Below are 21489 nucleotides of genomic sequence, written 5' to 3'. Positions count from 1 at the left end.
TTTGGAAGTTAGAAAAAAATTCAACAACAAAAAGCAAGGCACACATTCTGCACTTCAATCAGCAACATTTATACTCTGATTGTCATGAGGCATCGGGCCTAGCGCACGGTCAATTTTCCAGGCGTTTAGCGCGAATGACTCTTTCGCTCCTCGCACCAAGACTCTCTCTCTCTTTTTTTCCCTCCGCTGTTTTTCCGCGCTGCGCCCCAACTAGCTGAGCGCCTTGAAGTGGCTAACTGTCACTGAAGTTGGGGTAGATGTCGCTGCAACGTATTTAACCCAGTCCTGTTCCCTCCTTGAAATGCTGCCAAATTGTCATCATTCCCAGAGTGATCGAGAGACTGGGGTCTAGTGTTATCACCATGATGGCGGTGTCACAGTGATCTATACAGTCGAAGACCTCGTCGCTGGTTTATAAAGGTAAGAGAGTCTATAAGAATGCTTTTTTCATGTCCAGCTAAGCTATAGAACACAGCCTCACCTCTTTCCACCTCACTGAATACCGCAAAAGATAGTGGCTATGTTGTATAATACAGAATATACCATGGACGGTAGTTCGTGCTGGAAGGTGGACACAAAGTCTCTGTATTTTCTGTCCTCGTTTTTTCCCCATGATTTAAGGGAATAGAACTTGCAGTTACAATAAATTAGAGCAATGCGATTGTCTTTTGAAAAAGCTATCAAACACATTGATCAAATGTTTTGAACTGTTATAGTCACTATTGATTTTATGCCATATATGATAAAATATAAACCATTTAATGTAATGAAAAGACTGCGGACTGCAGACTGCAGACCAGGGGTAAAATGCAGACTGCAGACTGCAGACATATCTCTTGTTATTTCCATTATCAAGTACTAACCATAAACAGGCTAACCCAGGTGTTAATCAGGGTAATCAAAGTGAAAGTCTGCACTCCTGGTAGCTTGATTAGTGCTTTAGTTTGGTTAAATATTACTCAGGTTAGCCTGAATAATGCTTAGGCTAGTATGTTAATGGTAAGAAAGTGAAGCCTTGGAGCCGAATGGCTCGTAGTGGAAGGAGCTTATTTCGGTTTCTGTAGCATGAAGCGGCTAGGAGTATTTCCACTCCCCTTGGATGGGATGCTAGTCCATCGCAGGTCAGTCCCCCGCAATTTGTTAGGCTTACCCAACAATTTGCTGGTACCCATTTATACTCCTGGGTGGAGAGAGGCACTGTGAGGGTTAAGTGTCTTGCCCAAGAACACAACACGCAGTCCCTGGCCAGGGCTTGAACCCAGTCAGCTCGCTGCAGGAATGAGCGCACTAACCATGAGGCCACCGCTCCTTCCATGTTAATGGTAATTTAATGGTAAGCTCGCGATAATTGAAATGGTGAAGCCATATTGTCAGTGTAAAACACAGACTGCAGACCAGGGAGTGAAATGCAAACTGAGGGCAAAATGCAGACTGCAGCCAGGGGTAAAATGCACACTGCAGACTACAGACATTTTAAGTATATATAGTGTTATTTCCATGATTGAGTGCTAACTGTAACATGGTTATTCCGGCTAATTGCAGTGAAAGTCTGCACTCTAGTTAGCCTGAATATCACTTCAGTTAGACTCAATAATGCTCCATTTAGCCTGTTTATGGTTTGCTCTCAATGATGAAGTCTGCATTTTACCTCTGGTTTACAGTATGCATTTTACTCTCAGTTTGCATTTTAGCCTCGTTCTGCAGTCTGTAGTCTGTGTTTTACACTGAATGTAACACCATGTAGTTTAATAGTCTGGGGTTTGCAGTCAGCATTTTACCCCTGGTCTGCAGTCTGCATTTTACCCTCAGTCTTTGTTCTATCCCCGGTCTGCAGTCTTCATTTTACTTTGACTGCAATAAAAATGTAACAGTGCTCCTATTAGTTTAAACAGTGTGCTGTGTGAGAATACAAATTATGTATGCAGCTTACAAATAATGACAAATGCTCATGCCATCATCAGCCATTTTTGGCATGTGCAGTTACAGAACTTGCTTTGTTTTCAGAAGTCAAAAGAAACACAGCACATCTCTACTAAACAGTTAACAAGGGGACACCTGAGATGCTGTGTCTTTGTATTGAAGAATTTTTGAACCAAAGTACTGTATTAATGCAGTTGTGTACGATCTAAGAGACCTAAGAGTAAGAATGTTCGTGGCCCATTTTTGAAAAAGGTGTAAAGCTTTATTATCAAGCAAAATAATAAAAAATAAGGGATTGATCGTGCTTGTTTCTGTTTCAAAACCTTCTAGGAATTGAAGAGAGCAATAGAGAAGCTGGAGAAAATGCTCCTCTGTGGATTGTGTTTTACTTAACACTTCTTTCCCAGCTGCTCTCTCACAGCCAGTTTCCTGCTTCATAAGAGATCAAATTATGGTCAAGCCTTTTTTATATAGGGAGGCGCAGTGGCCTCATGGTTAGTTCACTCGTCTCCCGATCGAGCGGTCCGGGTTAGAGCCCTGGCCGGGGAGATTGTGTTGTGTTCTGGGGCAAGACACTTTACTCTCACAGTGTCTCTCTCCATTCAGGTGTATAAATGGGTACCGGCAAACTTAATGCTGGGGATAACCCTGCGATGGACTAGCATCCCATCCAGGGGGGAGTAGAAATACTCCTAGTCGCTTCATGCTACAGAAACCGGGATAAGCTCTGGCCTGGTGGGCCACTTGGCTTGCTTGCAGACTTTACCTTTTTTATTTGTAAACTAGTATATTTAGCATGTGCCACTACACAGTTAGTGTTTAAGATCCATGTCTATGTATTGATCGATTTGATACGATCATGAGCCATCTGGGAGGTGCTCATGGTTATTATGCTTGTCTCCCGATCCAGTGGTCTGGGTTCAAGCTCTGGCCGGGGGTATTGCGTCGTGTTCTTGGGCAAGACGCTTTACTTTCACAGTGCCTCTCTCCACCCAGGTGTATAAATGGGTACCAGTGACCTTTATGCTGGGATAGCCCTGCAATGGACTAGCATCCCATCCAGGGGGTGAGTAGAAATACTCCTAGTCGTTTCATGCTACAGAAACCGGAATAAGCATCGGCCTGATGGGCCACTTGGATCACATACAGACTTTTACGAAAATAAATTAATTATCACATCTTTTGAGTTCTACAGTCTTGAGCAGTTATTGTCGTACTATGACCAGTTGATCAGTCATAAGCCTAAACATTGGGTGACCTAGCCCTGGTAATTTCTCGTACCCACTTTTGCACTTGGATAAAGAAAGGCACTGTGAGACTGACACGAAACTGTTTTGCCTAAACACATAACACAATGATTTCAGCCTGGGCTGGAACCCAGACTGCTTGAACCATAGTCCAGCTTACTTACCATTAGACCACTATGCAACCCACATCAACTTTCAAGCACAGTGTCTTTGAATCGGTGGTGTTATAAATGTAATTATCAGTCAATTATGGAGATGCTTGATTCATCTATTTCTTAGTCTAGACTTAGTCTAGACTTAATAATAAAGTGTATTATCGTTTTGTCTCACGATGTAGTCACTTGAGATGTAGATCGCGACGTTTCGACTGCTTACTGCTAGTCTTCTTCAGGCGATAAGGTCGACTGATTGCACCGTATCATTTATATCACAAAGGTCGGCTGTGATTGGTGCATTTCGATCCTCCTATTGTTCCATTGTTCCGGCGAGTAGCTGTTCCCTCAGTGGTCCGCTGTTGTACCGTTCTCCTGTTGTTGTGTTTCTTGATCGTGGGTATCCATGCTTCAGGAATTTCAATTCCACTGTCCCTGTTGATGTTGTTAGGTTGAAGTCTTATGTGAATAGCTTCCTTGACCCTACGTGTGTACCAGTGAGGATCTCGATCAATAAACTTGACCTCATTCCAGATAGGATAGTGGCCGGTCTCGTGGGTGTGTTCAGAAACGGCGGAGGTCTGGGTACGGGCGAGTCGTATATCCCTGTCGTGTTCTTTGATCCTCTCCTGCATAGATCTCCCTGTTTCCCCGATGTAGACTTTGCCGCACTCACAGGGAATCCTGTAGACAACACCATCTTGTTTAGCCGGGTTGACGGTGTCCTTTGGTCGCACCAAGTGTGACCGAAGTGTCGTGTCGGACTTAAAGACGGTGCGAATGCCTTGTTGTTCTAGGCAGCGGCGGAGAGACTCCGAAACTCCTTGGACATAAGATAAAACGGCGGTGGATTTAAATTCCGCGACAGGCTCTCTTCTTGGGGTTGTTCGTGTCTTTGTGATCTTCTGTACAAAAGAGGAGGGATATCCGTTAGAAACAAGTACAGATGACAGATGTTTCTTCTCTCCAGCGATTACTGATGGTTTGGTGACGAGACGTTTAGCCCGGTCGTACAGACACTTCACAATACCGCGCTTTACTGACTGAGGGTGGTGTGAATCATACGCTAGGTACTGATCAGTATGTGTTGGTTTCCCGTAGACACTGGTGGTAAGGCGGCCATGAGGTTCTCTGTAAACTGACGTGTCGAGAAAGGCCATCTTGTTGTTGTTCTCGATCTCCATGGTGAAACGGATTGATGGTTGTTGACTGTTCAGGTGTTGCAGGAAGACGTCAACTCTATCCCGATCCAGGATGGTGAAAGTATCATCTACGTAGCGTTTCCAGATCTTAGGCTTGTAAGGTGCGGACTCTATTGCTTGTTCTTCAAATATCTCCATGTAGAGATTAGCAATAACCGCGGATACAGGGCTCCCCATGGCTGTGCCATCTCGTTGTTCGTAAATCGATCCGTTGTACTGGAAGTACGTAGATCTTAATACGAAATTCAAGAGGTCCGCGATTTGAACTGGTGTAAGTGTCGTGCGGTCAGCCAGGCCTGCGTCGTTCTCCATTTTTTGTAGCGCGGCTTGTACGGCGCCCTCGATCGGTACGTTGGTAAACAGTGACTCTACGTCGAAAGACACCATGATCTCGTGGTCCTGGATCTCTTCACTGGCGATGGTGGAGGCGAAGTCAGTTGAGTTCTTCACTGTGAAGTTCGAGTTACCTGCAAGAGGAGATAATACGTTAGCCAAGAAAGTAGACAGGTCGTATGCAAAGGTGTTGACACACGACACAATTGGCCTAAGCGGTGTGTCGGCCTTGTGGATCTTCGGCAAACCATAGATCCTTGGTGGTTGTTTGTGTCGGGGTCTGATCTTATTATAAACCGCCTCTGATATCTGTCCACTCCGTTTCAGGGTTAGCAGCTTCTCAGATAGCTTCCGGGTCAAGCGGTCTGTCGGATCTTTGTTGAGCAGCTGGTACGGTCCGGAATTAATTAGCGCTGACATTTTCGCGTGGTATGTGTCAGCGTCCAGGATTACGCTGGCGCGTCCTTTGTCGGCCGGAAGGACCATGATGGAGTTGTCCTCTTTTAAGCTTTTAAGAGCCTCCTGCTGTTCCCTCGTGATGTTGGGCGTGGGTGGCTGTGCCTGTTGAAGGATGGTGTTGACGGATCTCCTGACTGTGTCTGCTCGCTCCGCATCCAGTGGCCTGACTGTTGACTCAATCTTGGCGATGATCTCGGTGGCTGGGACGCTCGTAGGAGTCACGGCGAAATTTAGACCTTTCTTCAGTAAGGACACCTCAGCTTCGTTAAGGGTCCTGGATGACAAGTTGATAACCCACTTTGTTTTGTCAACAAAAGTTGTAGGAGAAACAGAAGACTGTTTCTCTCGCAAAAGTTTCTCAAACTTGCGCTGTTGACGGTCTTTGGTGGTATTAAAGACTCGCTGGGTAGTGGATTTAACCTTGTCGAGTACCTCTGCAGCGTCATCCGCAGAAAGAGCAGATGTTATGCTCTGTGCTGTTGATTCGGCTTCTTTCTTCGTATCTGCCTTGGCTCTCTGCGTCAGTCTGATTCTTTCCCTCAGGAATCTCATGGATGCTAGTTCAGCGACTCTGCGTGCGCCTCTGGTGGGAACTGGCGGCCGAACTTGCAGATCTCTTGGAACAATGTGGTTCTTAATACACCTTGTGAGAAAGGTGAGATGGTTGGTATAGCGTGCGAGCTTGCGTGAGCAAGGCTCATGTCGACGAATCAACCTTAGGGCTGTGCGCCCATATTTCTGGTCAATTTAAATCCACCGCCGTTTTACCTTATGTCCAAGGAGTTTCGGAGTCTCTCCGCCGCTGCCTAGAACAACAAGGCATTCGCACCGTCTTTAAGTCCGACACGACACTTCGGTCACACTTGGTGCGACCAAAGGACACCGTCAACCCGGCTAAACAGGATGGTGTTGTCTACAGGATTCCCTGTGAGTGCGGCAAAGTCTACATCGGGGAAACAGGGAGATTTATGCAGGAGAGGATCAAAGAACACGACAGGGATATACGACTCGCCCGTACCCAGACCTCCGCCGTTTCTGAACACACCCACGAGACCGGCCACTATCCTATCTGGAATGAGGTCAAGTTTATTGATCGAGATCCTCACTGGTACACACGTAGGGTCAAGGAAGCTATTCACATAAGACTTCAACCTAACAACATCAACAGGGACAGTGGAATTGAAATTCCTGAAGCATGGATACCCACGATCAAGAAATACAACAACAGGAGAACGGTACAACAGCGGACCACTGAGGGAACAGCTACTCGCCGGAACAATGGAACAATAGGAGGATCGAAATGCACCAATCACAGCCGGCCTTTGTGATATAAATGATACGGTGCAATCAGTCGACCTTATCGCCTGAAGAAGACTAGCAGTAAGCAGTCGAAACGTCGCGATCTACATCTCAAGTGAGACAAGTGAGACAAAACGATAATACACTTTATCATTGCATCTACCACGATGAATAACAACAACCTTTTCCTCGACATAGTCTAGACTTGTTGAAAGGCGTATTTACAAGAGCATTCGAACACAAGTCACTCTATAAGACCTAAAACTGCCCTGAAGAAGCTGTGATTCACGAGTTTAGCGTCAAAAAGAACAGATGACTAGCTTTCGACAGAGATTATGATCCTGAGAGAACACATGCCCTTGTCCGATGATAATCTTTTTCACTGTATTTTAAGCTTCGCGTCTCGCTGTCAAAGTTATTTTTAGTCGCGGTCCCGTGATCGCGCAGTTTTGCCCAACGGGTCGCGTCCACCTAAATCCGAAATTGAAAATCTAGCGGGTTAAGAGAAAAAGATGAGTTAGTTTTTTTTTTTAAACTACCGCACTGTTAGCATTGGAAAACACTTTTGAAGCGCTGGGCAGAAAAACTATCTTATAGCTGCTTATCCGAAGTTAAAATAGAAGTCGTGTCATTCCCATGCATGAATGATTTTTAAAACACAAAGCGCCATGATCGCCAAGACTCTTATTTCAAACCTACTCGAAAGAAAGTACTCAACTGATTGAAGCGAAAAGCATCTCTTTCTAAAGACATTTCAAAGCGCAGAACAGCTAAAATATTTGTTTCTTATTTTTTAGAACTTTCGCTGCGAAAAATCCCGGTGCAAATTTTTGAATATTTATTTTCAAAGTTCTGTGTAATATTTTCCAAGGTTTGCAGGTCCACGGCGATAAAAAGCTGCTTGTTCGGAACTGCCGTATCGTTTGGATCGAGAGAGGTCTCTTTGGAAAGTATTTTCAAAGCGTTGGGCAGAATAATTGTCTTCTAGGTGTTCAGGGACTGACCAAAAAGTCTTGGGGGTGGGGGTTGGGCCGCAGCAGAGAGGGGGTTGGTCATCAGTTTTTTAGCCGCTGGTACGGCTTGGGTCGTTCAATTTTCAGCTTCTTATGGGGGTGGGTCATCCTATTTTATGACAAATAATTCAAGTCTTCAACTACTGGAACAGTTGGCCAGACGTTTAATTTTAATTTTCTGGGCTTCACCTCTCTTACTTTTTGGCCAGTCCCTTAGTCTAAGTTTACTTCGAAAATTAGTATTGTCATTTCTCTGCATGACTGATTCACATTAGGCGCTATGGCTGCTGACAGGAATTGCGTTCTAACCGCCTCTAAAGTCGCTTCTCAAAAAGTACTTATGGATGAAAGCGAAATAGGTCTCTTTGGAAAGCTCTTGCAAAGCGCCGGACAGTTAGAATTTTTCGTCGTCTTTCCTTACGAATTGCGCTCTGAAAATCCATGCAGGAACAAGGTTTTTCATATCTGATTAACTACTAATTTAAACTTTGAATGTTATTACATCATTTAAATTCGCCAATCAGGTGTGTTTCCTGAAATAGCCTCGCAGTTTGAGCACCGAGCTAAAATTAAAACGACTTACCTTTAAAACTAAAAGTAGAGAAAACTAGAGACCATAATGGCTGGTGCGTTGTACGACACAAGACCGCGTGACTGATTCTTGTAGACAAATCAATAAATAAATCAGCTCATGGCATATTGTGGCTAAACACTTCGTGTAAGCCACACAAAGAACATCTTCCATGGGTTTTTCGAGAAAATAAGGGTTTCATGTTACATACCTTTTCGAGGAAAACAAAAGTTTGCTACTTCAACGTATTACTAAATTTGAAATAAACGAACATCAACGCAAATACCAGAGCAAAATTTAAAAGCTGTCTTTGCAAACAGTAATTTTAAGTTATTGTTGATTATGTCTTATCAAGGTGTCTGTCCGTTCATATTCTACTAGGGGAAAAGCCCTGGGTACCAAGGTGAATACGAAGTGGGAGTGAGGCGGGCAGGGATGTGGACCTGTGAAACTACTATGCCTGAGCTAAACATTGAACTCTGCACTGTCTGAGATTACCTCACTAGTTTGATCATTTCGTTAGGAATACACGGTAGAGGCATCAGTCTGGAAAGAAACTGAGGTGACAAAGTGTTTTGAAAGGGAATCAAGTCGACTGTCTGGATTAGCAAAGAAAAAAGCTGGACGTGGGGTGGAAAAGAACATAAGCCAATCAAACCTTGCTCTAATAAATATGGCAACAAAGATCCGAGGAAAGGCACACCGACACAAGCGTTGTAGTCAGTTGTTTGACCAGTTGTCAGCTTATAAGCAACACGAACGAACTCACACAGGAGAGAAGCCGTATTCATGCAAGCATTGTAAGAAGTTCTTTAGTCAGTCATCACATTGGAAGGAACATGAACGAACTCACACAGGAGAGAAACCGTATACATGCCAGCATTGCAACAAGTGCTTTAGTCAGTCATCAGATTGTGTGAGACATGAACGAACTCACACTGGAGTGAAGCCGTATTCATGCAAGCATTGTATGAAGTGCTTTAGCCAATTAGGAAATTGCAAGCAACATGAACGAACTCACACTGGAGTGAAGCCGTATTCATGCAAGCATTGTAAGAAGTGCTTTAGCCTATTAGGAAATTGCAAGCAACATGAACGAACTCACACTGGAGTGAAGCCGTATTCATGCAGACATTGTAAGAAGTGCTTTTATCGGTCATCAGATTGCAAGGAACATGAACGCACTCACACAGGAGTAAAGCCGTATTCATGCAAGCATTGTAAGAAGTGCTTTAGCCAATCATCAACTTGCAAGCAACATGAACGAACTCACACTGGAGTGAAGCCGTATACATGCAAGTATTGTAAGAAGTGCTTTAACCACTCAGGAAATTGGAAGCAACATGAACGAACTCACACAGGAGTGAAGCCGTATATATGCAAGCGTTGTAAGAAGTGCTTTAGCCAATTAGGAAATTGCAAGAAACATGAACGAACTCACACAGGAGTGAAGCCGTATACATGCAAGCATTGTAAGAAGTGTTTTAGCCAATTAGGAAATTGCAAGAAACATGAACGAACTCACACAGGAGTAAGGCCGTATTCATGCAAGCATTGTAAGAAGTGCTTTAGCCAGTCATCAAATTGCAAGAAACATGAAGAAAAACACGCCGCAGACAGTTCGTTAAAACACAAGCAGCAAGATCAGCACCTAAAACTAAGAAAACACCAGGAGCCGTCAACAACTCGAGGTAGCAAAGATTCTAGTGTGTTGGTTTCTTTGACTGAAAATAATTTAAGCCAAGTTGAAAGCCTCACCTGTTGGATTTGTCAGGAAGAATTTAGCCTCGAGACAGGTCTCATGAAACATTACGATGATCATATGAGATAAAAACGACTCTTATGTCAGCCTTATTAATGTTTAAGCTATAAAACTTTGTCTTCGCCTTTTTTCTCCGCGCTGTAGGTTCGCTAGGACATAATTTGTTCTGCTAATGTTAGTGTTGGAGGAAAGTCGATTAACTTTTGAAAACGCGAAATCGAGAGTGCTAATAGCGGTAGGAAATAGAAATTCTCTGAACCTGCAGCAAACCTGACTTCCTGAGAAGAGACCCAGTATGTGATCTATTATCGCTGAAAGCAATCGAATTTAAGTTACAATAACAAAATTTCAAGTTACAATAAGCTTAATGCACAAAGCGAGATGTAATGTAGTTACTACACGTTAATTGTCTTCAGAACTGACTGACTGGTTAGTTGGGAATCTCGTGTTGTCTTTACACGGTGATCTGTAAGTTCTATTTCGTTTATCCCGCGGTTGGACTGAGTGTTTGTGGACAAAAGTTTAGTAAACCTGATTACTCTTTTTTTCAATTTTGTCACCAATGTTTCAGGTGATAAAACTGGTGATAGCCTCCTACCCGTACGATCTGTTTGTTCGTCACGCATTCTTGCAATCTTGCGTAACGATCCCAAAAGAGCAACTGCGTAGGGGCCGGGGCTAAACTGGTAGTCGCTCTGACGGTATTTTTTAAGTCAGAGTGAAAATAACGTTGTTGCTTTGAAATATGAGCCACCCACTATGCAAGAAGAAATACACAGACTATTAATGTGGTTGAATGTCAGGGTCTCAAAGGACTTGTACCGAAAGGTTTTATTGTATAGCTTTATAGTGAGAAGCCTTTGTGGTTTTATTTATCAATCCGTGCGAGGTTGCCTCATCTTAACTTGATAATAGGGGGTTTAAGAAACCAGGACGCGACGTCGAGGACAACGTCGATTAAAAAATGATTTTATATTTTAAATACGAATCTTGCGATACTCTAAAGTCATTTTACTTTGTTTCTTTGTGTCAAAACTATCAGGAAACTGAATCTGGGACAGGGCGAAACGTTTGAAATTAAAATTAAAAAAAAAAATTGCCGTCGCGGTTCACGTTCCCTGGACAACGCAGAAATTGGTCAATTCAGGCATAGGACGGCAAGGAAATGTGCCAAGAATTATAGCGGTCATGCGCAGCCACTGTTCTACTCTTGTTAAACCTTTTGTTTAGCGACGTTGCCGTTGCCGTCGCCGTCTTGGGTTTCTTAAACTCCCTACTAGTGTCTGCTGAGTTTTGAAACTTAGACAGTTAAGTTGTTAGTTTTGCAAGCAAATGTCATTGTCCGAGGTAACTCACTCACTTTAATTAACTTTATTTACTTGGCAATTGAATTGAAAAGTACGTTATGTTGCACCGTGGATGAGTTATTTAGGAGCCAAAATATCGAATGAAAACTTCGTCCCTAAAGTAGCGTTATTTAGTATGTTTCTACACGAGAAGTGTTTTATGGGTTATTTGCATGTAATGGTAGTTTGGTTTATTCCTGGATGTAACTAGATCAGTTGGGTTTCACTGAAGATGAAAAGCGCTGTAATCCTTGAAATTTTAAAGTGGTCGATCTTTGAACAGGCGATGCTAACACATTTTTTGTGACTACTACATTATATTTATCAGTTCGTTTTGTTGATGAGATATTTGTTATGGCTAAAGCAATAAATACCATGTTAGTGGTTGATATGATTAGTACGCGAATTGCAAATGATTCTTTGACGTTTTTCTCTTGTTTACCCTGAACATGCTCGGTCGAGAGAAGACTGACATTCGAGCCGAAACACCTCGTTAATGGAATATATCTATAGAGGTCAATGCGCAGCTTTGTTTTCCGCGCGGCGAAATGAGGTACAAACGGAGCAATCAACATGCAATCATGCATGCTGCACATGGCACGACTTTGGGGCCGGCTGGCTTCGAAGTTTTTACACTGTTGGTCGCCAGCACAAGTATTCTAGTTGTCTAATTTTTGTAGCCCTTTAGGCTATACCGTTTATACTTCAACATTCACATTTTTGGTGATCAAAACGTTTCAATGGATTGAGAGCGTATTCGCTTGTAATAGTTTCCAGTTTTCGCAGGATATGTTTGTTCTCGAGTTCCAGGTCCTGTGCACGCTATAATGAGTTTTTAATCGCTGTAGTCATTCATACGTATGCGGATTCGAAAGTGACGGTTGTATTGGGTATCAGCGTTTTCGAGCGTTTTGATGCGGATTACGAAAGCGATGCGGAAACGGTGGAGTGGATACGAAGCGTTTGACGAGCTTTCGAGAACGCATCGTTTCTAAAACGTAGTAGGGTCGACGGAGCGTCCATTTCAATTGGCCTTGTTGTCTACGTTCACCTTGGCTCCCCCAGAGAGGTTTTAGTAAAATCACTTCATTAAATAATTTGAAGCTTACATCCTTCCAAATCTCCTCCAGCAAATTAACTACTGGTTTGACAGTATCAGCTCACATTCTTACCCTCTCTACAAGGATTCTGAAAAATTATGTAAGTGGGAAACTACTGCTGTTCTAATCCAAACCGAAGACAAAAGTCAAAGGTGATTATTTGCAATTGGCTCTCAATATTTCGTCTCGTCTGACCACGGCGTTTTCCTGCCAGTCATATAATCCTCTAATGAAGACGAGCTGCATGATATTTTTTCATAATAGGTTGCATTATATCTATGTTTTGCTTTATATTACTCCATGTTTTTACCCGTGGAAAAGTTGTGTGTGACCAAATTGGATTTATTCGCTTCGAGCGGCGGGCACTCCGGAAATCAGTGTCCGGCCTTGTCTTTCTTTTAGTAGTGGAAACCCACAGAACGATAACTCGCCGAAATCGCGTTAGATCGGCCCCGAGGAGCTGGCACACAACAAAGAATATAACACAGCAACAGGGTAAGTAGATTTTATTCACAAAATATAAGAATAATTGGCTTTTCAAGCAAAGCCGTTGCATTCCCATACAAACCTTTATAAATTCAAACCGTTGTAACACAACACCTCCATATGCTGCAAGGAGAGAGTCATGTTTCGCGCGGTCAAATTCGGTCGTTATGTAATAGTACATGCCATATGTCACGTTAGCCTTAACGTTCGCATAAAAAGGGGAAAAAAAAGGATAACATTGAGAGCTTGGGCCGGCTGTGCTTGGAACGAAGTGACTTGGAACGACGTGACCGTATACCCATAGAAGTCCGCGCGTGAATGAATCTTGATCTCCTTATTCATGTTGATAATAAAGTTTGGAAGTTAGAAAAAAATTCAACAACAAAAAGCAAGGCACACATTCTGCACTTCAATCAGCAGCATTTAATACTCTGATTGTCATGAGGCATCGAGTCTAGCGCACGGTCAATTTTCCAGACGTTTAGCGCCAATAATGACTCTTTCGCTCCTCGCACCAAGACTCTCTCTCTTCTTTTTCCCTCCGCTGTTTTTCCGCGCTGCGCCCCAACTAGCTGAGCGCCTTGAAGTGGCTAACTGTCACTGAAATTGGGGTAGATTTCGCTGCAACGCATTTAACCCAGTCCTGTTCCCTCCTTGAAATGCTGCCAAACTGTCATCATTCCCAGAGTGATCGTGAGACTGGGGTCTAGTGTAATCACCATGATGGCGGTGTCACAGTGACCTATACAGTCGAAAACCTCGTCGCTGGTTTATTAAGGTAAGAGAGTCTATAAGAATGCCTTTTTCATGTTCGGCTAAGCTATAGAACACAGCCTCACCTCTTTCCACCTCACTGAATACAGCAAAAGATAGTGGCTATGTTGTATAATACAGAATATACCATGGACAGTAGTTCGTGCTGGAAGGTGAACCCAAAGTACAGTCTCTGTATTCTCTGTCCTCGTTTCCCCCCCATGACTTAAGGGAATAAAACTTGCAGTTACAACAAATTAGAGCAATGCGATTGTCTTTTGAAAAAGCTATCAAATACATTGATCAAATGTTTTGAACTGTTATAGTCACTATTGATTTTATGCCATATATAATAAAATATAAATCATTTAATGTAATGAAAAGACTGCGGACTGCAGACTGCAGACCAGGGGTAAAATACAGACTGCAGACTGCAGACACATCTCTTGTTATTTCCATGATCAAGTACTAACCATAAACAGGGTAACCCAGGTGTTATTCAGGGTAATCAAAGTGAAGTCTGCACTCCTGGTAGCTTGATTAGTGCTTTAGTTTGGTTAAATATTCCTCAGGTTAGCCTGAATAATGCTTAGGCTAGCATCCTAATGGTAAGGGAATGAAGCCTTGGAGCCAAATGGCTCATAGCGGAAGGAGCTTATTTCGGTTTCTGTAGCATGAAGCAGCTAGGCATATTTCCACTCCCCGTGGATGGGATGCTAGTCCATCGCAGGTCACTCCCCGCAATTTGTTAGGCTTCCCCAACAATTTGCCAGTACCCATTTATACTCCTGGGTGGAGAGAGGCACTGTGAGGGTTAAGTGTCTTGCCCAAGAACACAACACGGTGTCCCTGGCCAGGGCTTGAACCCAGACAGCTCACTCCGGGAATGAGCGCACTAACCATGAGGCCACCACGTCTCCCATGTTAATGGTAATTTACTGGTAAGCTTGTGATAATTGAAAAGGTAAAGCCATATGGTCAGTGTAAAACACAGACTGCAAATTGCAGACTGCAGACCAGGGAGTGAAATGCAAACTGAGGGCAAAATGCAGACTGCAGCCACGGGTAAAATGCACACTACAGACTACAGACATTTTAAGTATATATAGTATTATTTCCATGATTGAGTGCTAACTGTAACAGGGTTACTCAGGCTAATTGCAGTGAAAGTCTGCACTCTGGTTAGCCTGAATGTCATTTCAGTTAGACTCAATAACCCTCTGGTTAGCCTTTTTATGGTTACCTCACAATGATAAAGTCTGCTTTTTACCCCTGGTTTACAGTATGCATTTCACTCTCAGTTTGTAGTCTGTAGTCTGTGTTTTACACTGACCGTAACACCATATAGTTTAATAGTCTGGGGTTTGCAGTCAGCATTTTACCCCTGGTCTACAGTCTGCATTTTACCCTCAGTCTTTGTCCTATCCCCAGTCTGCAGTCTTCATTTTACATTGACTGAAATAAAAATGTAACAGTGCTCCCATTAGTTTAAACAGTGTGCTGTGTGAGAGTACAAATTATGTATGCAGCTTACAAATGATGGCAAATGCTTATGCCATCATCAGCCATTTTTGGCATGTGCAGTTACAGAACTTGTTTTGTTTTCACAAGTCAAAAGAAACACAGCACATCTCTACTAAACAGTTAACAAGGGGACACCTTAGATGCTGTGTCTTTGTATTGAAGAATTTTTGAACCAAAATACTGTATTAATGCAGTTGTGTACGATCTAAGAGACCTAAGAGTAAGAATGTTTGCAGCCCATTTTTGAAGAAGGTGTAAAGCTTTTATCAAGGAAAAGAAAAAAAAAAGACCTTCATCGTGCTTTTTTCTGTTTTAAAGCCTTCAAGGAATTGAAGAGAGCACTAGAGAAGCTGGAGAAACTGCTCCTCTGTGGATTGTGTTTTACTTAACACTTCTTTCCCAGCTGCTCTCTCACAGCCAGTTTCCTGCTTTATAAGAGATCAAATTATGGTCAAGCCTTTTTTATTTGAAAACTAGTATATTTAGCATGTACCACTACACAATTAGTGTTTAAACAATAGTTGTAAGCAAAACAATTCTTGTTGCTTATTTTAGTAGTTTGTTATGACAAAAACAACTGCGAGTGGATAAGGGTTATCTACAGGGTACAGTGTCATAAAGCTATTCAAGTAACTGGTCACATTGTAGGAATGATGTGTAGTGAAGATGAATGTTGTTGTTACAATCTTTTTTTTTTTTTTTGTTAAAAATTGTCAATATGGTGTCCATATGGAATTCCAACGGGTCAGTAATCATTATAAATTTTTATAAATTTGTTAGGTCATGTAGGTGGCCTTGTTTGGTTTACTCGAGACCCCTCACTTACCTGGAACACTGTTTCATGCAATTTGACTTAGATAAACTTGAAAAGAGTTGGGCCACTCTTTTTCAAGTTAACCCACATGCAATTAATTTTTAATTTTAATTTTCCCCATCTTTGTCTCTCCATGCCGCTTGTTGGTTTTACCGTGTTTCTATAAATGGGTACCGGTGACCTTTATGCTGGGGTAGCCCGGCAATGGACTAGCATTCCATCCAGAGGGGAGTAGAAATACTCCTAGTCGCTTCATGCTACAGAAACTGGAATAAGCATCGGCCTGATGGGCCACTTGGCTCACATACAGACTTTACCTCTTATGAGCCATTTACGAAATTAAGTTCATTATCACTTCTTTTGAGTTCTACAGTCCTGAGCTGTTATTAGGCTGATTTAGCCAGAGAACGGGAACGTCACTTGACGACGGTGCGCACAGTACAAAAACCCAAATATGGTCAAATTAGAACAGAATCCAGGTTATTCCGCGCGCCCTGCAGTCGTCATCTGACCATATTTGGGTATTTGTACTGTGCGCGCCGTCGTCAAGTGACGTTCCCGTTCTCTTGCTAAATCAGCCTATTGTCGTACTATGACCAGTTGATCAATTGGGTGACCTACCCCTGGTAATTTCTCGTACCCACTTTTACACTTGGATAAAGAAAGGCACTGTGAGACACTGTTTTGCCCAAACACATAACACAATGATTTCAGCCCGGGCTAGAACCCAGACTGCTTGATCCATAGTCCAGCTCACTTACCATCAGACCACCATGCAACCCACATCAAAAACGATTTCTTTTGATATCAGACCTTTGGTTCTCGACTTTTAAGCACAGTGTCTTTGAATCGGTGGTGTTATAAATGTAATTATCAGTCAATTATGGAGATGCTTGATTCATCTATTTCTTAGTCTAGACTTAGTTTAGACTCGTTGAAAGGCGTATTTACAAGAGCATTCGAATTCAAGTCACTCTATAAGACCTAAAACTGCCCTGAAGAAGCTGTGATTCATGAGTTTAGAGTCAAAAAGAACAGATGACTAGCTTTCGACAGAGATTATGATCCTGAGAGAACACATGCCCTTGTCCCATGATAATCTTTTTCAATGTATTTTAAGCTTCGCGTCACGCTGTCAAAGTTATTTTTAGTCGCGGTCCCATCATCGCGCAGCCTTGCCCAACGGGTCGCGTCCACCAAAATCGGAAATTGAAAATCTAGTGGGTTAAGAGAGAAAGATGAGTTAGTTTTTTTTTTTTTTTTTTGTTTTTTTTTAAACTACCGCACTGTTAGGATTGGAAATCATTTTTATACAGGTGCTTCTCCGAAGTTAAAATAGAAGTCGTGTCATGCCATGCATGAATGATTTTTAAAACAAAGCGCCATGATCGCCAAGACTCGTATTTCAGACCTACTCGAAAGAAAGTACTCAACTGATTGAAGCGAAAAGCATCTCTTTCTAAAGAAATTTCAAAGCGCAGGACAGCTAAAATATTTGTTTCTTATTTCTTAGAACTTTCGCTCCGAAAAATCCCGATGCAAATTTTTGAATATTTATTTTCAAAGTTCTGTGTTTTTTTTCCCAAGGTTTGCAGGTCCACGGCGATAAAAGCTGCTTCTCCGGAACTGCCGCATCGTTTGAATCGAGAGAGGTCTCTTTGGAAAGTATTTTCAAAGCGTTGGGCAGAATAATTGTCCTCTTTGTGTTCAGGGACTGATCAAAAAGTCTTGGGGGGTGGGGGTTGGGCCGCAGCAGAGAGGAGGTGGGTCATCAGTTTCTTGGCCGCTGGTACGGCCTGGGTCGTTCAATTTTCAGGTTCTCATGGGGGTAGGTCATCCCATTTTATGACAAATAATTCAAGTCTTGAACCACTGGAACAGTTGGCCAGACGTTTAATTTTAATTTTCTGCGCTTCACCCCTCTTACTTTTTCGCCAGTCCCTTATCCTAAGTTTACTTGGAAAATTAGTCTTGTCATTTCTCTGCATGACTGATTCACATTAGGGGCTATGGCTGCTGACAGGAATTGCATTCTAACCATCTCTAAAGTCGCTTCTCGAAAAGTGCTGATGGATGAAAGCGAAATAGGTCTCTTTGGAAAGCTCTTTCAAAGCGCCGGACAGTTAGAATTTTTCGTCCTCTTTCCTCACGAATTGCGCTCTGAAAATCCATGCAGGAACAAGGTTTTTCATATTTGATTAACTACCAAATTAAACTTTGAATGTTATTACATCTTTTAAATTCGCCAATCAGGTGTGTGATGAACGCTCAATGATCTATTGTAGTCTTACCGCAGTATTACGTAGTTCCGTTCTAATCAAAGGAACAATTCAGCCTTATAGTTTCTGTACGTGCACGTAGCTATTAGATTTGTCAGTTGTATCCTCGCTTTCACCACGAACGCAAGTCACCTAAGTTGAAGAAGTTAAAAGTGACCGCCTAGTGAAGCCAAAGCAGTCTACCTTTAGAGGCAAGCGTAGGACTGATATGTAAGTGTTGTCTTTACCTTTTAATAGTTAGTTTCCACGGAATTCTCAGTTAGTTTTCTTATCGATCGTATCTTATTAGTTATTGCAATTCCGTATATAGACTTGCTGTTTTCTACTGCCCTGCAGTCATAAGGTTTAGGTTAGTTTTCTAGTTTCGTCGCAGTTTAGTGTAAGTTAAGTACATAAGTATCACGTGGACCTCAATGCTCGCAAGAAGAACTGTTTCTTTAGTAGCTTATGCTTTATTTTTAATCAAATTTCAGTTTACGGCTAAACAACGATTATCGCAATTGGTGTCAAGGAAATAAATCAATTTGTCCTACACATCAGCGTGCTTTATTTCGTCAGCCCGTAAAGTAGTCCTATCTTTAAAAGTCGTCTTCACCGGCTCACGACACCTCTAGTTCGCTCGAGAGTCGCCGGCCGCTACAAGGTGTGTTTCCTAAATAGCCTCGCAGTTTGAGCACCGAGCTAAAATTAAAACGACTTAAAACTAAAAGTAGAGAAAACTAGAGACCATAATGGCTAGTGCGTTGTACGACACAAGACCGCGTGACTGATTCTTGTAGACAAATCAATAAATAAATCAGCTCATGGCATAGTGTGGCTAAACACTTCGCGTAAGCCACACAAAAAAGCACATCTTCCATCTGTTTTCGAGAAAATAAGGGTTTCATGTTACATACCTAAAACCTTACTTTGTAGAAAACATCACAAAGCTGTATATTTGTTTAAGGTCATTCCTCGCATTTGCATTGCGCATCCCTATTGCGCATAATTTATGGCGTCATTAGCGCGCGCTTGTGCACGCGCATATTGAAAACATGACGGATTTGCCTCGATATTGAGCTCTGTCAGTTGAAAAATGGCTCTAGCTCACCAACGAGCATGGGAACCCCAATTTTTTTTCCAGTCGTTGTAATCAACTAATCATAAGCTTTGTGTGAAAAGACTGATCTAATTTCTGTTGCTGAAAATTGAATAAATATGAAAAATAGCAAATACACTGTGGTCTTCTCTATTTTGCAGTCGGTAACCACGTCAAGAAATTTGGTTCAAATTTTTAATCAAGGATTTAGCTTTCTGTCTGAATCAAACTTCAACGTTTATTTGTGGTCCGACACAATGTATTGACTGTAGTTTAATGCGTGTTCTTCTGAGTCCAGGCTTACAAAGACGTTACAATTACTGGGAATGCGTTCTTATAATAAGCATTAAATAATCCAAAAATGGGGCATTTTCAATGCTTCACCGCTCCTTAATGAGCATGGGCACCCCCCCCCCCTTTTAATTTCAAAATTGAAGTTATCATACGACAAATATTCAGTGGTCAAAGTTTGAACAAAAATCTGTTGTCACTTTTATTTCAGATGAATTACCTTAAGAAAACCTCTCGCTTTCCTTGTGGTTCTATTTTCTTTAGGACAAAACTATTTTTTCTAAATGCATGCGCAGATTAGTTAGCGGGCCGGCTATATATTAGATTTCATTCGAGATTACATTACACAAACGCCCTGCGAGGAAAACAAAAGTATCAAAATACAAATGTTGGTCTGAAAAGTAAATTGTCACGTTTGCTACTTCAACGTATTACGAAATTTGAAATAAACGAAAATCAACGCAAATACCAGAGCAAAATTTAAAAGCTGTCTTTGCAAACAGTAATTTTAAGTTATTGCTGATTATGTCTTATCAAGGTGTCTGTCCGTTCATATTCTGCAAGGGAAAAGCCCTGGGTACCAAGGTAAATACGAAGTGGGAGTGAGGGGGGCAGGGATGTGGACCTGTGTGACTACTATGCCTTAGCTAAACACTGAACTCTGCACTATCTGAGATTGTCTCACTAGTTTGATCATTTCGTTAGGAATACACGGTAGAGACATCAGTCTGGAAAGAAACTGAGGTGACAAAGTGTTTTGAAAGGGAATCAAGTCGACTGTCTGGATTAGCAAAGAAAAAAGCTGGACGTAGGGCGGAATAGAATATAAGCCAATCAAACCTTGTTCTAATAAATATGGCAACAAAGATCCGAGGAAAGGCACACGGATGCAAGCGTTGTGGTCAGTTGTTTGACCAGTTGTCAGCTTATAAGCAACATGAACGAACTCACACAGGAGAGAAACCCTATACATGCCAGCATTGTAAGAAGTGCTTTAGTCGGTCATCACATTGTGTGAGACATGAACGAACTCACACTGGAGTGAAGCCGTATTCATGCAAGTATTGTAAGAAGTGCTTTAGCCAATTAGGAAATTGCAAGGAACATGAACGAACTCACACTGGAGTGAAGCCGTATTCATGCAGACATTGTAAGAAATGCTTTTATCGGTCATCAAACTGCAAGCAACATGAACGAACTCACACTGGAGTGAAGCCGTATTCATGCAAGCATTGTAAGAAGTGCTTTAGCCAATCATCAACTTGCAAGCAACATGAACGAACTCACACTGGAGTGAAGCCGTATACATGCAAGTATTGTAAGAAGTGCTTTAACCACTCAGGAAATTGGAAGCAACATGAACGAACTCACACAGGAGTGAAGCCGTATATATGCAAGCGTTGTAAGAAGTGCTTTAGCCAATTAGGAAATTGCAAGGAACATGAACGAACTCACACAGGAGTGAAGCCGTATACATGCAGGCATTGTAAGAAGTGCTTTAGCCAATTAGGAAATTGCAAGAAACATGAACGAACTCACACAGGAGTAAGGCCGTATTTATGCAAGCATTGTAGGAAGTGCTTTAGCCTGTCATCAAATTGCAAACGACATGAAGAAAAACATGCAGTAGACAGTTCGTTAAAACACAAGCAGCAAGATCAGCACCTAAAACTAAGAAAACACCAGGAGCCGTCAACAACTCGAGGTAGCAAAGAGTCTATTGTGTTGGTTTCTTTGACTGAAAATAATTTAAGCCAAGTTGAAAGCCTCACCTGTTGGATTTGTCAGGAGGAATTTAGCCTCGAGACATGTCTCATGAAACATTACGATGATCATATGAGATAAAAACGACACTTACAT

At 42.2% G+C, this 21489-nt stretch overlaps 2 protein-coding genes across 2 annotated transcripts in view; both read left to right on the top strand.

Annotated features, from left to right (window-relative positions):
• Window positions 1-21489, top strand: part of LOC145498069 (uncharacterized) — a 215076-nt gene that overhangs the window by 146402 nt on the left and 47185 nt on the right. The gene's annotated exons all lie outside the window — the stretch shown is intronic.
• LOC145498048 (uncharacterized) lies at window positions 3-21484 on the top strand. The gene is made up of 5 exons (XM_081477927.1): window positions 3-420; window positions 8578-9771; window position 10181; window positions 20548-20690; window positions 20775-21484. The coding sequence occupies exons 2-5, from the start codon at window positions 8870-8872 to the stop codon at window positions 21472-21474; spliced, it is 1746 nt and encodes a 581-aa protein (XP_081334053.1). The 5' UTR covers window positions 3-420; window positions 8578-8869; the 3' UTR covers window positions 21475-21484.

The sequence above is a fragment of the Orbicella franksi genome, chromosome 9 (genome assembly GCF_964199315.1).
Source record: "Orbicella franksi chromosome 9, jaOrbFran1.1, whole genome shotgun sequence".
Taxonomy (NCBI): domain Eukaryota; kingdom Metazoa; phylum Cnidaria; class Anthozoa; order Scleractinia; family Merulinidae; genus Orbicella; species Orbicella franksi.
The sequence above is the reverse complement of the archived record's forward strand: the minus strand, read 5'-3'. Positions and strand labels throughout refer to the sequence as shown.